We start from the raw sequence: 15,088 nt of genomic DNA on the forward strand, positions 1-15,088 counted from the left end.
TGCTGGATAAAGACAAATTTCTGCACATCTATTCGACAACTGTCTTTCCTCAATTTCTGTTTATGCCTCCTCAGGTTTGTAATCTGAGCAACAGGAAGGATCCCATGAGCATTGAGCCTGCTCAATCCATTCAAGGCCTTGTACACCTCAATCAGATCACCTCTCAAGTGCCTAGTCTCCAGATGCTGCAATCTGCAGAACTTAACCCTTTCTTAATAAGAGGAGCACCCCTTTGTTCCCCTCAGCAGTCCTGTTGCCCTTCTCTGTACTTGTTCTAGGAACTCTACATCCTTCCTAAAATGAGGCTTCCAGACCTGTTTGTAAATTTTTATAAAACCTTTTTACAAATCAGTTTGTAGAATAACTAATGGCCTGCCCAGTATTCATTTAAGACTAACCTTTATAATCAATGTAGACTATATCAATAACCTGTAACTGGAAGGCTTTAGCTACCACCACAATTAGCTGTCGTGCCATTAATAATTCCTGTGCTTGAGGTGTTCTTGTAGCACCTTAGGATAAAAAAATAAATTGATGTAAAACAATTATATAAGTAAACATAAAAACTTTAATAATAAACTGTATGCTTATGGAGGTAATCTTAAAATGAACCAACAAATTTGGCTTACATATTGAATATCCTGCCTATCCTTTAATAATGTAATGATAAGAATAACATGAAACAAATTTAATCCACCAATAATAGTATGAAAATCACTGATCCCATGTATTGTAACTTTAACTTTCGGGACTCAAAATTATTCTGTTGACCTAGTATTAACTCACAGTGCTTTCTAAGGCAAGACTTTGAAAACTGTTTATTAGATATCTGAGAAATATTTATTCAGTTTGGTCAAACCCCTCAAAGGTTGTATAATACATGTATATTAGGTACATTACAAAGCATTTTTGAGAGCTGTTGTATTTTAACGTAGACACTGATTTAAGTAGCCTTACTGACATTCCGTAGTTACATAGTACACCTTCAAGTTATTAAAAGAAGTGCAAGAATATAGTGCAACTTTGATATATTATCCCTCTTATTACTGCAGTTTTGAATATATTACAGGTATGATTAACCTTCCTAAAGAGATATGTAAAAAAATAAAAAGTATGTTAAAAAATCACTAATTTTACATTGTAAACTGGCAAAAGTAAACATCTACTGACCTCTGCGAGGAAAGTTAAGAGAAGTCTCTTCTGGGTACTGCTGGTATATTCAGAATAAATTTTTGTGAACAAAAGGCTGACATGAGAGTAACTACTGCAGACTGGCAATTTCTTCCACACCTTCTCTCAAACAGAGATTTGATATACAGTAAGCTGCTGTGATAATGCTTTTGAAGGAACTGGACCCAAAGAACACTATAAGCAGTAAAGTGTTATAAGTAGGACTCCCTTCTTGGAGGCTGTTTTTCAATATTTTAGTAGATAACACTGATTTTTTTATTCTGGATTTTTTGCAGTGTTTATAAAGCAATGGTTTATAAATACAGTACCATTGCACAAGTAAAGTGCCATTAAAAAAGTTTATAACTTTTTTAATGGCACTTTACTTGTTCCATGGTACTGTACTTATTTTTTGGCACCTTCAACTATTATTTGTTTAAAAAAGAATGAAAACTTTCTAACATGAGAAATGTATTATTAACTTAATAATAATAATGTCATTAATGAAATTTGACAATTTAATGTTGAACACATCTGCACATAAAAAGACTAATTCTTGTACCAGCAAAGAAAACGGTCAAATAATATTAAATTTAAAAAAAAAAAAAAGGTGAGGAGAACATGAGTGCAAGCCCTACTCAGCATTTTTTAAAATTCAATATTGTTCTCAGCATAATGCATAATACACCGAGTTATAAAGAGTGGCCTGTCTATTTCCAATGATTTGGGCTCAATACAAAACAAATGTCAGAATTTAGTCTCTATCATCCCTTTCCCAAAGCCAAAAATCAAGTGGGGTGGGGGAGTTATATCTGGGTTTATTTTTTCTTGGGATTTAAAAAAAAAAAAGTGATATAAGAGGACAAAGCATTTAAATGGGAGTGCTATACCCATTAAAAAATGCACAGCACTTCGTAAGATTGACTATAGGATCAGAAGAAAAGAACATTATAAGAGAGAACATTATAGTAGTTTACTGTATTCATTTTCAGAGTAAAGTTTTGTACACAACACAGTGTGACATCCCTTCATAGGCTATGAAATCACATTTAGAATAGCAAATCTAGAAATGCTTAAACAGACAGAGTACAGACAGTGAAGAGATACACAGCTTGCATATTGTAGTTTGCTGGCTGCAGTTATCATTCTCTGTAAATAGTTTACTTCAAGTTTGCTTGCACTGACTTGAAGAAATATACCCATTGGAGGGTGGGGAGTATGACAGTCTGATCTATGATATACCCAACTCTTTTTACTTTACTTTCTTCGTAAACTGGTTTTCTTCTAAATGCCTCATCTGGAAATCTGTAGAATCACTATAAAAATTAAACAATTTGATTTTTTAATATTTTAAAGTAAATACAGTATTATTTCTTAAGAATTATAAAAAAAAAGAAAAAAAAAAAAGGCTTTTACTATCTGTTAAATAAAAGGAAAAATTAACTGATTTATTTCTATTATTCTAAGGTATTGCACCTTACTCAAAATGATTTCCAGGAATAAACTGTAATTCAAGGGGCAGCACTATAGAGGAAAAAGGCTTTTTTTTTTTTTTCTGTAACAAGTGCATATCACTTCTTTCTTTTAAAGTTCAATAAATAATCACTCTAAGATATTGCACCTTATGCGCAATAATTTCCTGGAATAAACTAAACTGTGTAACTTGAGGGATAGCACCATAATGGGGAAAAAAAACTTTTTTTTTTCTATAATAACAGAAATGCATATCTGTACTTTCTTTTAAAGCTTACATTGTAACTGTTGCTTATTTTACAAAGCTGTGTTCTCCAATTTTGAAAGGAATTTCAGAAAGCATTACTCTGCTACAAAGAAGGGAAACAAGATTGGTGAGGGGAACAAAGGGGTGCTCTTACCAACAAAGGCTTAAGTTCTGCAAATTGCAGCACCTGGAGAGTAGGCACCTGCGAGGTGATCTGATTGAGGTATACGGCCTTGAATGGGATGAGCAAGCTGAATGCTGATGGGATTCTTCCGCTTGCTCAGATTAAGAACTTGAGGGGGCATAGATTCAAATTGAGGTAAGACAGTTGTCGAATAGATGTGCAGAAATTTACCTTTAGCCAGCGGGGAATCACTTGGTGGAACAGACTTCCATCTTTTGTTGTGGAAATTGATAGCCTAAATAAATTTAAGGCTGAGCTGGACAGGCATTTGGAACGAATGAAGGGGTGAAATGGGAGGGTTTTATAAGCTTGCTTTCTTGCATTGTATGCATCTACTAATGCTAATGCTTGGTATAACATGCCAGGGAATTTGTTTACTGAAAAAAGTATATAACAATTTATGTCCTCTGAAAATAATTGCAGTACTGAATGTTAATACATTTTATTCTTATGAACTTTTGTTTCAGGCATGAGGCAATGACTGGAGATAGGCTTCATTTGTTTCAGTTACATTAAATGTGAACAATTCACTGTAGTGTATGCTAAAATATCACCCTTTTATTCTAGATTTACATTGTAACATTTTTAAGAAAATAAAGCAGTAAGTACAATGAAGTTGCTGTGTTGTTCTTTTACAAAGCAGCTCATGTGAATCAAAATCTATAGGATCACACCATATCACTCTTACTTATGGTGCATATTTAATTTTTTTTTTTTTTATACACCCAAATAATCCACCAAGGTGCCTAGATATACAGGATTACAAATCTGATGGGGCATGAACTGAAATTGAGGAAAGCGAGTTGTGTAATTGATGTGCGGAAATTTGCCTTTGGCCAGTGGGGAGTTGATTGCTGGAACAAACTTCCATCAGTTGTTGTGGAAGTTGATAGCTTAAATAAATTCAAGGAAGAAGTGGACAAACTTTTGGAGTGAATGGTTGGGCAAAATCAGAATTTTTTTTTTTTTTTTGGGTGATGCTGTATAAGCTTGCTTTCCTGCATCAAGTGCTTCTATTAATGTTAATGGATGCAAATTCACATATTGCAAGATTGAGCCTGTATATCTCTACAAAAAAATTAAACTTCTGATATCATTTTTATACTTCAGTATAGCTGAAGTATAGTCTGGCAGCCTCTCTGCACTGCTCAGAAAACTTCATATCTGATTGCATAATTACCCCAGGTCTCTTTCATTCTCCTCTACCCTGAGTGTAATCCCACCCAGTTTGGTACATTTCTCTAGGGTTACTGTTACCCACATGCAGTACTTTGCATTTGTCAACATTAAATTTCAGTTGACTTCTCAGCACATCATCCCAACTTTTCCAGATCCTGTTGCAGCAGCATATTGTCATTACTGTTATTAACAACCCTGCCAACCTTTGTATCATCTGCAAACTTGGACACTAAGCCTGATATATCTTACTCAGTATCATTGATAAATATACAAAACAACAGTTGGCCCAACACTGAATCCTGGGGTACTCCACTAATAACTTTAGTCCACGAAGAGCAGTGTCCATTGATTACCATTCTCTGTCTTCTCCCACTCAACCATCCTTTTATCCATTGTAGCAACTTGCCCTTAATCCCATACTGCTCCAATTTGTACAGTAGTCTTCCATGTGCAACAGTACCAAGAGCTTTCCTGGAATCCACATATATGATATCAAAATTATTTTTTTCATCCAGTTCCTTTGTGGCCACGTCATAGTATCCAAAAAAATTGGTCAGACCAGACTTCCCCTTAACAAACCCATCCTGTGTCTGAATTATTACTGCAGTCTTGTCTAGATGATTCTGCAATGCTGCTTTAACCAGTGACTCCATTATTGGCTAAGGGTTTGTTTCTTATTTTCCCGTCTCCTTTAATATAACTGGATAGATCCCAGCCACCCCAGGTGCCTTTATGTTTAATTTCAACAATTTCTCCTCCACTTTGCTCTCATTTTTTACAAAATCATTTAACTCCCTGTTAGAGTTTCATAAACATCTGGCCTTCTTCTCCTTGAATAACTCTTCATGTGTGGATGTAGATGCAAAATACTCATTGTTTGTCAGTAACCTCAGAAGGATCATAAAGAATGAAACCATCGATACCAAGTGGAGCAATTTGATTCATTCCCTTCCTTCTAGTGTTTACATATGGGTAAAGGAGTCTTTGCTGTTTTTCTTTGCATTCTTTGCCAAAGATTTCTCATAATCTGTTTTCACTTGCCTAACCTCCTTTGTGACTTGATTACAGACTAGCTTATATCTACCATATGCTTTTATCACCTGATAATTTATATGAATCCCATGCATTTTTCTTCTCTGGCACAAGTCTCATTAGTTCATCTGACATCCATTTGGGCCTAAACCTAGAACAGTATTTCTTAGTTGGAACAAACAGACTACTATCTTCCAAGATTACTTCTTTGAATATTTCCCATTTAGAACAGGCTCTAAATACTCAATGATGAGTATAATTGTTCATTATACTCATCAGAGTCACAAGGCCTATAACAAACTCCTACCCTCATTTAGCTTTCCCAGTGCTTATGTCACATCAAACTGACTCAACATTGCATTGTCTATCTATGTCAAGTGGATGCACTTCCTTAGATTTTATGTGTTTCTTAACTAAGAGCATAACCCCTCCTCCCTTCCTATCCTGTCTATCCTTTCTGTACACATTGTACTGCCCAAATTACAATTCTGCATTCCTTATATCTGTGTGACACCACGTCTCTGATATCCCAACAATATCTGCCTTTGATGACTTGACCAGCACTTTAAATTCATCATATTTATTTACTTTACTCCTAGCATTGGTGTATATGCAAATATACATGCACCTATTCTTACTCTTAGTTACTCTAACACAGCCAATGTATTTGGTTGTTTCATGACTCCCAGCAGTTCCTGAAATCCCCAGCAACTTGCTTTCAGGGCTGCTGCTCATTTCAATAGAAGCTTGTTGTTTGTTTGTTATTTGATTTTTAGGAGCATTAGCAACTAAGGCCATATTGCTCCGGGGATATGCGGTGGTCATTCCCTGACCTTTCCACATCCTTCGTATTTGGTGGTCACAGGCTCGAACCCCGGTCTAATCAAGAAGCGTTTGCTACACACTGCTGCTTCAATAGAAGCAGTGCATGAATCACTTCTACCTCTGCCTGCTGCTACTGTTAATCTATCAGTTTCTGAATCCTCCCCCCCATGCTAGCAGTTTTCCAACCTATCTAACATCACAGCCTTCGATAGCATCAGCAAATATTCTTGCACCCTTTCTATTTAAGTGTATCCCATTCCTGTAGAAGCAATCCTGTTAACAAGCACAGGTCAAGCTGAGAAAAATTCTTCCTCATGAGCCTTGTGCAATCTCTCCAGGGCCGAACTGATTAACAAGGCTGTCATCATATACTTTCTCCTATCGCGTCTGGGCAGGATTGTAGACACTTTCAAATTTAACCCGAACTTGCGACTTGTTTTCAATATTATCCCAGGATCACAACCAGCCCTTGTATGTGTGAGGTGTTGATTATATAATGTGGCCGTTAACTGTTGCCTACTTACATGCTGCACATTAAATTGGTTTCCATGTAAACAATCTGAAAGTATAAGATTAACATAAGAAATTAACAATTTCTAAAATTTAGTTTTAAATACATGAAGTACTATTGTTTAATATATTTAAGAAGTACAGTTACTCTATCATGTTAATGAGGAATTTTATGCCAATGGTTACTTACTTACTATAGAGGCAACTATCTCTTCAGAGATAGGTTATATTGGTAATAACCATATTAAATGTGGAAATAACATTTATATACAATCTAGAGGAATAGTAGTAGTAGTAGTAGTAGTAGTAGTGGCACATGATGCAAGAAAGCAAGTGTAGGAGCTTATGCAGCATCAGCCAAAAAAAAAAAAAAAAAAAAATCATCACACCATTCCCTCCAAATGCCTGTCCAGTTCCTCCTTAAATTTATTTAACCTATCAACTTCCACAACGACAGATGGAAGTTTGTTCCAGCAATTAACCACCCGCTGGCTAAAGGCAAATTTCCGCACATCTATTCTACATCTGTCCTTTCTTAATTTGAACTTATGTCCCCGTAGGTTCGTAATCTGAACAAGTGGAAGGATCCCATCAGAATTCAGCGTGCTCAACCCATTCAAGGCCTTATAGACCTCAATCAGATCACCGCGCAGGTGCCTAGTCTCCAGCCACTGCAATTTGCAGAACTTAAGCCTCTCTTGGTAAGAGAATCCTTTCATTCCCCTCACCAATCGTGTTGCTCTTCTCTGTACACGCTCAAGCAAATCTACATCCTTCCTAAAATGAGGCCTTCAGACCTGTACGCGGTACTCAAGGCGTGGCCTGACCATTGCCTTATACAGAGGGACAATCACCTCCTTTTCCCTGCTAGCAAAATTCCTATATATCATTGACAAAACCCCATGACCTGCCCTAGCAGCCTGTCTGCATTGCTCAGAAAACTTCATATCTGACTGCACAATTACTCCCAGGTCTTTTTCATTTTCTACCACCTTAAGTGTAGTACCACACAGTTGGTACGTTTCTCTGGGATTACTTCTACCCATATGCAGTACTTTGCATTTGTCAAGGTTGAACTTCAGTTGCCACTTCTTAGCCCATCTGCCCAAATTATCTAGATCCTGTTGCAGTAGCACACTGCCATTACTGTCATTAACAACACTGCCAACCTTTGTGTCATCTGCAAACTTCGACATTAAGCCTGATATACCTTCATCAATATCATTGATAAATACACAAAACAACAGTGGACCCAACACCGAACCCTGTGGGGCTCCACTAATAACATTAGTCCATGAAGAGCAGCACCCATTGATTACCACCCTCTGTCTTCTCCCACTTAACCATCCTTTTATCCATTGTAGCAACTTACCCTTAATACCATTCTGCTCCAATTTGTACAGTAGTCTTCCATGCGCAACAGTGTCAAAAGCTTTCCTGAAATCCAAGTATATGATATCAAAATTATTTTTTGCATCCAGTTCCTTTGTGACCACATCATAATAACCAATCAAATTTGTCAGACAAGACTTTCCCTTAACAAACCCATGCTGTGTTTGAATTATTGCTGCAGTCTTGTCTAGATGATCCTGCAATGCATCTTTAACCAGTGACTCCATTATTTTACCCGGAACAGAAGTTAAACTAACTGGTCTGTAATTACTCGTGTCACCCTTCGATCCACCTTTGTGAATTGGGGACACATTTGCACATCTCCAGTCCGTGGGAACCTCCCCTGAGTCCAAGGATGCTCTCATAATTATGGCTAAGGGTTTGCTTAGTTGCTTTGCCGCCTCCTTTAAAATAACTGGATAGATCCCATCCACCCCAGGTGCCTTTCTTATGTTTAACTTCAACAATTTCTCCTCCACTTTGCTCTCAGTTATTACAAAATCATTAAGCACACTGCTACAATTTGATAACCTTCTTCCATTTTCAAACTGTAATAATTCCTCACGTGTGAATGTAGATGCAAAATACTCATTCAGTTTGTTTGCTATCTGAGCAGGATCATCAACAGTCGAACCATCGATGTCAAGTGGACCAATCATATTCATCCCCTTCCTTTTAGAGTTTATATAAGTAAAGAAATCCTTGCTGTTTTTCTTAGCATCCTTTGCCAAAGATTTCTCGTAATCCGCCTTCGCCTGCCGAACCTCCTTTGTGACCTGATTACAGACTAGCTTATATCTGCCACAGGCTTCTGCGTCACCTGATAATTTATATGCATCCCATGCATTTTTCTTCTCTGTCACGAGTCTCATTAGTTCATTTGATAACCATTTAGGCCTAAACCTTGAACGATATTTCTTAATCGGTATATAAAGTCTAGTAGCTTCCACGATTAATTCCTTGAATGCTTCCCACTTAGAATTTACTGTTGGTAACATCGTCAGTTGATCCCACTGTACAGAATTTAAAAACTGTCTGAGACCACTGTACTCCCCTTTACGGAAGCAAAAACCCTTTCCTTTACCCCTGACGGTAGTTACCTCTTTGAGTAAATCCCACTTCAGCACACTGTGATCACTGCCACCTAGTGGTTCCTTTATCTGCAAATTCTTAATACACGAATGATCACTGCTGATAACCAGATCAAGAGTATTACTTTCTCTGGTTGCCTCTCGAACATGCTGCTGCAGAAAACAATCATCCAATAAATCCACAAAAGTCTGACTGGTGTGTGAGTGACCAACCCACAAGTTCCAGTCAATATCTGGGAAGTTAAAATCCCCCATTATAAGACATTCAGATTTACTGGCCCACTCTATTTCTCTGTACAATTGTTCATTGTACTCATTCAAGTCATTAGGCTTATAATACACTCCTACCCTTATTTTTCCTTTCGCAGTGCTTATCTCGCACCAAACTGACTCAACAGAGCACTGTTCATCTATATTAACTGGGTGCACTTCCTTTGATTTTATGTTTTTCTTAATTAACAGCATAACACCCCCTCCCTTTCTGTCCTGTCTATCCTTTCTGTACACATTGTACTCCCCAAATTCCAGTTCTGCATTCCTTATATCTTTGTGACACCACGTCTCTGCTATCCCAACAATATCCGCCTTTGATGTCTTGACCAACACTTCAAATTCATCAAATTTATTTACTATACTTCTAGCATTGGTATACATGCAAGCATACATGCTCCTATGCCTATTCCTTGTTACCCTAACACATCCCATATACCCAACTATTCCATGATGACTGCCATCCGTCCCTGAAACCCCCAACACCCCTCGCTCCAGGTCGCTTCTTATTCTAATAGAAGTTGTGCAAGAATCACCTTCACCTCTGCCTGCGGTTACTGTTAAACTATTAGTCTTTGTATCCCCCCAAACTAGCAGTTTTCCGACCCACCTAACACTGCCTCGATAGCATCAGCAAATATTCTTGCACCCTTTCTATTTAAGTGTATCCCATCCCTGTAGAAGCAATCTCTCCTGTTAACAAGTACAGTCCAGGCTGAAAAAAATTCTACCCCTTGAGCCTTGCACAATCCTTCCAGGGCCGAATTGATCGACAAGGCTCTCATCATGTACTCCCTCCTATCGTGTCTGGGCAGAATTGCAGACACTTTCAAATTCAACCCTATTTCACGGCTTTTTTTCAACAGTGACCTGTACTTGTTGAGTAATTCTGCCGGTCTCCTACTCTTAATATCATTAGTGCCAACGTGTACAACTATATCACCTTTTGTGCCCTTGAAAGATGATATCCGCTCTACAACGTCATCAACCTTTGCCCCTGGCAGACATACCCTGGTCCTGTTCCACCTATCCTTTTTACAAAGGATGTTCCCCGTTTCCCTGACAATAGAGTCACCAACAACAACTAGTTCCTGTGGGACCAGCGCATTCTGCCTTAGGGGTTGCCGCTGTGTTGCGTGATGACCAAGTGCAAGCTCTGGCGTTGATGTGGGCAGCTGAGAGCCTGATGGGCCCCTCAATTTAGTTACTTCGAGGGCATCCACCCTGTCCTTCAAGCTCTCATATAGGCCCATAAGAACGCTGAGTTGTTGCCTGATTTCGATACACTCCTTGCATCGCGCACACACAAAGACATCCCCCATGGCAATATCATGTTCCGTTCCAGAGAGTTCGGCAAACATTTCACAAGTTGCACATTTCTTTAGGCTGTGATGCGTTGGAGAACTGCCCCCCTCAGTTCTCCCCCGAGTCACAGCACTCCTGCCACTTTGTGCCCGTTGCTTTGCTGATCTAGTTTGGGGCATGGTAGTTTAAATTAATAAAATCAATAAATTAAATATCAATAGTATTTGAATAGAAACTATTAAATAGAAACAGTGAAGCGTATTACTATATAATTATGCGTTAGAGCTACCTAGCTAACTCAATTAAAAAAATTTGAATTCCCTACCACTATATCCAAAAACAATGGCTACAAAAATGGAACGAAATAACGGTTTTACCTATCGTAAGTAAAATCCACAAAAACTCTTTATCTAAATTAAAAATAAAAAATAACCAGCGTAACTATAACTATATGACTACGTATTAAGTACAATATAAAATAACAATCATGTAAATAACAGGTAAACACTTATCGTTTTATGGCAACAGGCACTACCAGTTCATGTAATCTGGTAAATTTGCATCTACATTTTTATTTTATTTCATAGATGACATTACAGAGCTTGACTGTGATGAATATGAGGAAATTTGTAATGAAATTTACCCAAGTGATCTCATAGTTGAACGTACAAACAATGGCAGTATGCAAGCAATGTACCCTTGATTTGGAAATAGACATAACAACATAATGCACACAAAACTGTGCGACAAACAAGATGAATTCAGCTTTAATACTATAACCCTCACAAATTGGAACTCTAATATTTCCAAAAAAAGTGCATATGCTTGCATTCTTATTCTAACTCAATAAGAATGTAAACATATAGGGGAATTAAAATAAGTAGCAATAAAATACTTAATTAGTTGCTTGAACAGATTAAAACAGAAACTGATTAGCAATGGTATTCCAGAAGGATTATGTAAAATACCATATAGGTGTAGCCATAAAAGCTTCTGTTTTTCTTTCATGCAGATGCTACAACCCAGATGATATTAATGACCAAATTTGGAACAAACAAGCAATTAACTTCTTTACTCTCATATAGGACTTAATGACTGATACTATTGAACATCAAAATGCTATACAAAATTGTCACTAAAATTAACAGAACAGTCATCTGCAAGAAATTTGAAAGTAGTAAAATAATAAATAGTAATAATAAAATGCATATCAAATGCTATGCAGTGCAACAACTGGGAAATGATACTGATGTTATGAAATGTGGTGGTGCTGCCATCTACTAGAAGGGTACATGAAATGAAAGAGTCACTGTTCCTTGAGCACTGCAGTTGAGGTCAGCAGAAATTGCAGCTATTTCAGAATGTAGTGTGAGGTGAACTGCAAGCCTCTCCTGTGCTATGTTGTGGAAAGGCAATGGAACAAAGAGCAAACAAGTTTTCTGTTTCATTAGACAAAAGTTCCATGGAAATGTTTCAAATGATGAAGCAAGTGTACAGAGAAACTGTCCGTCACCCATGGAAGAGCATAACTGGAAGATGATGAAAATCAAGGTCCAACAAAAGCAGTTTGAATGCCAGAGTTGATTGAAAAGGTGTGGGAATCGTTACCAATGATCGATGTGCAATGCTGCCAATGATTTCAGAAGATCTGCACATTAATAAGTAAACCATTTGACAAATAATAACCCAGGATTTGAAGAAAACGAAGGTCTGTGTGTGGCTTGTTCCACATTAGTTAAACAGACAGTCAATGACAGGTATAAGTTGAACACTGCAGAGAACTCACTGAGGCCAGTGAAAGCAAAACAACTTCCTGAATTCAATCGTTATATTTGACAAAGCAACAAAATGTAGAGTGAAAGTTGGCAAACCTCTCAAAGCCAAAAAAGTTCTTCAAGAAATGTCAAAAATCAAAACCATGCTCATCACTTTCTATGATAACAAGGAAATTGTGCACAGTGGCCAAAGTGTTACTGCTGCCTACTATCTGGATGTTTTAAAACATTTGTTGCAGATAATCTGTTATGTGTGGTCTCAGTATGGAGAAGACGGTAGTTAGTTCCTCTTGCACAACAACACACCAAACTATAAGGCCCTTACTGTTCAGGAATTTTTGGCTATCAAAGAAGTCGACATACTGTCACAATGACTGTATTCAACAGAATTAGGCCCATGCAACTTCTTTTTGGTCTTGAAGAACAAGGCAGCACTGAAAGACTGTTATTTTCACAATGTCGACACCATTCAAAGAGCTGTAATGAGAACACTGAACAGTATACCAGTCACAGTCTTTCGCCAGTTGTTCCATTCGCTTCGTGATCATTGAATGCAGTTTGTGGATGCAGGAGGAAGTTACTTTGAATAAATTAAGATTAGCTTACTCATACATGGGATCTATTTTTTTCTACCATCAGTCTCATTATCAAATTGCCATACATAAGCCTTACATAAGCCAGAGTTACGTAAATTTTTTTTAACTCTATTTTTTTTTTTTTTTTTAGGATTACAAAATTTAAAACAGTAAAAAATAATAATAATAAGAAATTGATAACGAGGAACACGGCACAAGTGAGATACGGAGTAAAAAGCTTAAAAAATAGGAATGAAGAGATGATTCTGAAAATTTATTTATGGTTTTTTTTTTTTTTTATATGACTGAAAATTTCAGTGAAGGAGAGACACATTTCACCATAATAATGTAAAAACCCACAGAATTCCAGCTATCGGTATTATCGCAAATGCAATAAGTTTGGGTTTACTACCCATTTATAATAGACTGCACTAACAGAAAAGCCCAACAAACCAGTTGCTAATTCTTGGCAGATACCCCCCCCCCCCCGGGTGGTGGTATCTGATGAGAATTAGCAACATTAGTCTTCTCGAGTGGCAAAGCGTTGCTTATTTGAGATAGTGCAATATCAGGGCAACTCGTTGTGAAGGCATTGGAACTTGAGATGTAACAAAAATGATGCTATTTCACCTACTTCGGTGATTTACTACAAAATAAAATGGTGCTATGCACTCAAAATGTTTATACTGTTTTATATTTTTTTATATAAAAATAAAGAATTTCTATATTTAAAAAACGTATTAACTGGGAAAATGCCATTATAATAATACACTGTGTATTCTTTATTACGAACTTATTTTGTGGGAAAACTTTTTTACTCTGGAAACTTCTTATGCGGGGAAAATAATATATCACAATATATAGAATTTTAATTGGAAATTAACGAACCAAACACAGTAGAGGGGAAAACATCTTAAGCAGAAATTTCTTATCCAGGTTCTACTGTATATAACTATTTTTCTATGTATATAACTAATATATAAAAAATATATAACTAATTAATTGAAAAATATATAACTATTTTTCTTCATTCTTCTGAGGATATTGTGTAGTTTTTGTAATTTTAGCACATCAGCGATATATTTTATTAGTCAGCAATATTTTATTAGTCATTCCTGAGTTACATAAAACTTGACTTATGCAAGACGTCCTGGAACATATCTCTTACATATGTTGGGGACTTACTGTACTTCCAAAGTTAATATCCACTGATTCGCATGCATTGAAAAGTTGAAAAAATGTATACAGGCTGTTAAACTTGACCACCTGGGCTGGTATGTTATAGAAAGGTTATACCAGTCCAGTCTGAATGATAGCATTAATTTTAATTTCATTTTTAGTTTAGCATTGCAATGTTTTAAATCCATGTTTAGTTTTAGTATTTTGATGTATTGAAGCCTCAATTACAGTAGGAACTCTATATAGCAAAATCGATCATTCCCTTGAAAAAATTTGTTATAAACAAGAAATATGACCTTTTCAAAAATTAAAAATACAGTAAATTCAGAAATATAGTAAAAGATGGGAAAGAAGTGGGAATGAATAAATTTTCTAACATTTTAAAACAATTTATTAATGCATACATATTAAGAAATTACTACTAACATGATGCCACAATTCATCTGTCAGATGAACTAATGAGACATATGGCAGAGAAGAAAAATGCATGGGATACATACAAATTAACATGTGACACAGAAGCCTATGATAAATACAAGTTGATCTGTAACCAAGTTACAAAGGAGGTTAGGCAGGTGAAGGCAGATTACGAGAAATCTTTGGCAAGGGATGCAAAGAAAAACAGCAAAGAGTTCTTTACTTATATAAACTCTAGAAGGAAGGGGATGAATCAGATTGGCTCACTTGATATCGATGGGTCAACTGTTGATGATCCTGCTCAGGTAGCTAACAAACTAAATGAATATTTTGCATCGACATTCACACATGAGGAGTTATTCAGCGAGGGGAATCCAGGGGTGTATTCAACTCTGGCAGTAAGCTAGAGAATCTTGTAATAACTGAGAGTAAAGTGGAGGAGAAATTGTTGAAGATAAATACAA

The 15,088-nt window shown here is 36.7% G+C and overlaps 1 protein-coding gene across 3 annotated transcripts in view; it reads right to left on the reverse strand.

Annotated features, from left to right (window-relative positions):
- LOC150088232 (citramalyl-CoA lyase, mitochondrial-like) overlaps positions 1-15,088 on the reverse strand; it is a 244,668-nt gene that overhangs the window by 75,257 nt on the left and 154,323 nt on the right. For all 3 annotated transcript variants that reach the window (XM_090370649.1, XM_090370647.1, XM_090370648.1), the window contains one exon: positions 399-512. In XM_090370649.1, coding sequence (XP_090226775.1) covers positions 399-512 — 114 coding nt within the window. The remainder of the gene's footprint in view (positions 1-398; positions 513-15,088) is intronic.

Source organism: Mastigoproctus giganteus, chromosome 3 (genome assembly GCF_048544385.1).
Source record: "Mastigoproctus giganteus isolate SK-2022 chromosome 3, ASM4854438v1, whole genome shotgun sequence".
NCBI lineage: Eukaryota > Metazoa > Arthropoda > Arachnida > Uropygi > Thelyphonidae > Mastigoproctus > Mastigoproctus giganteus.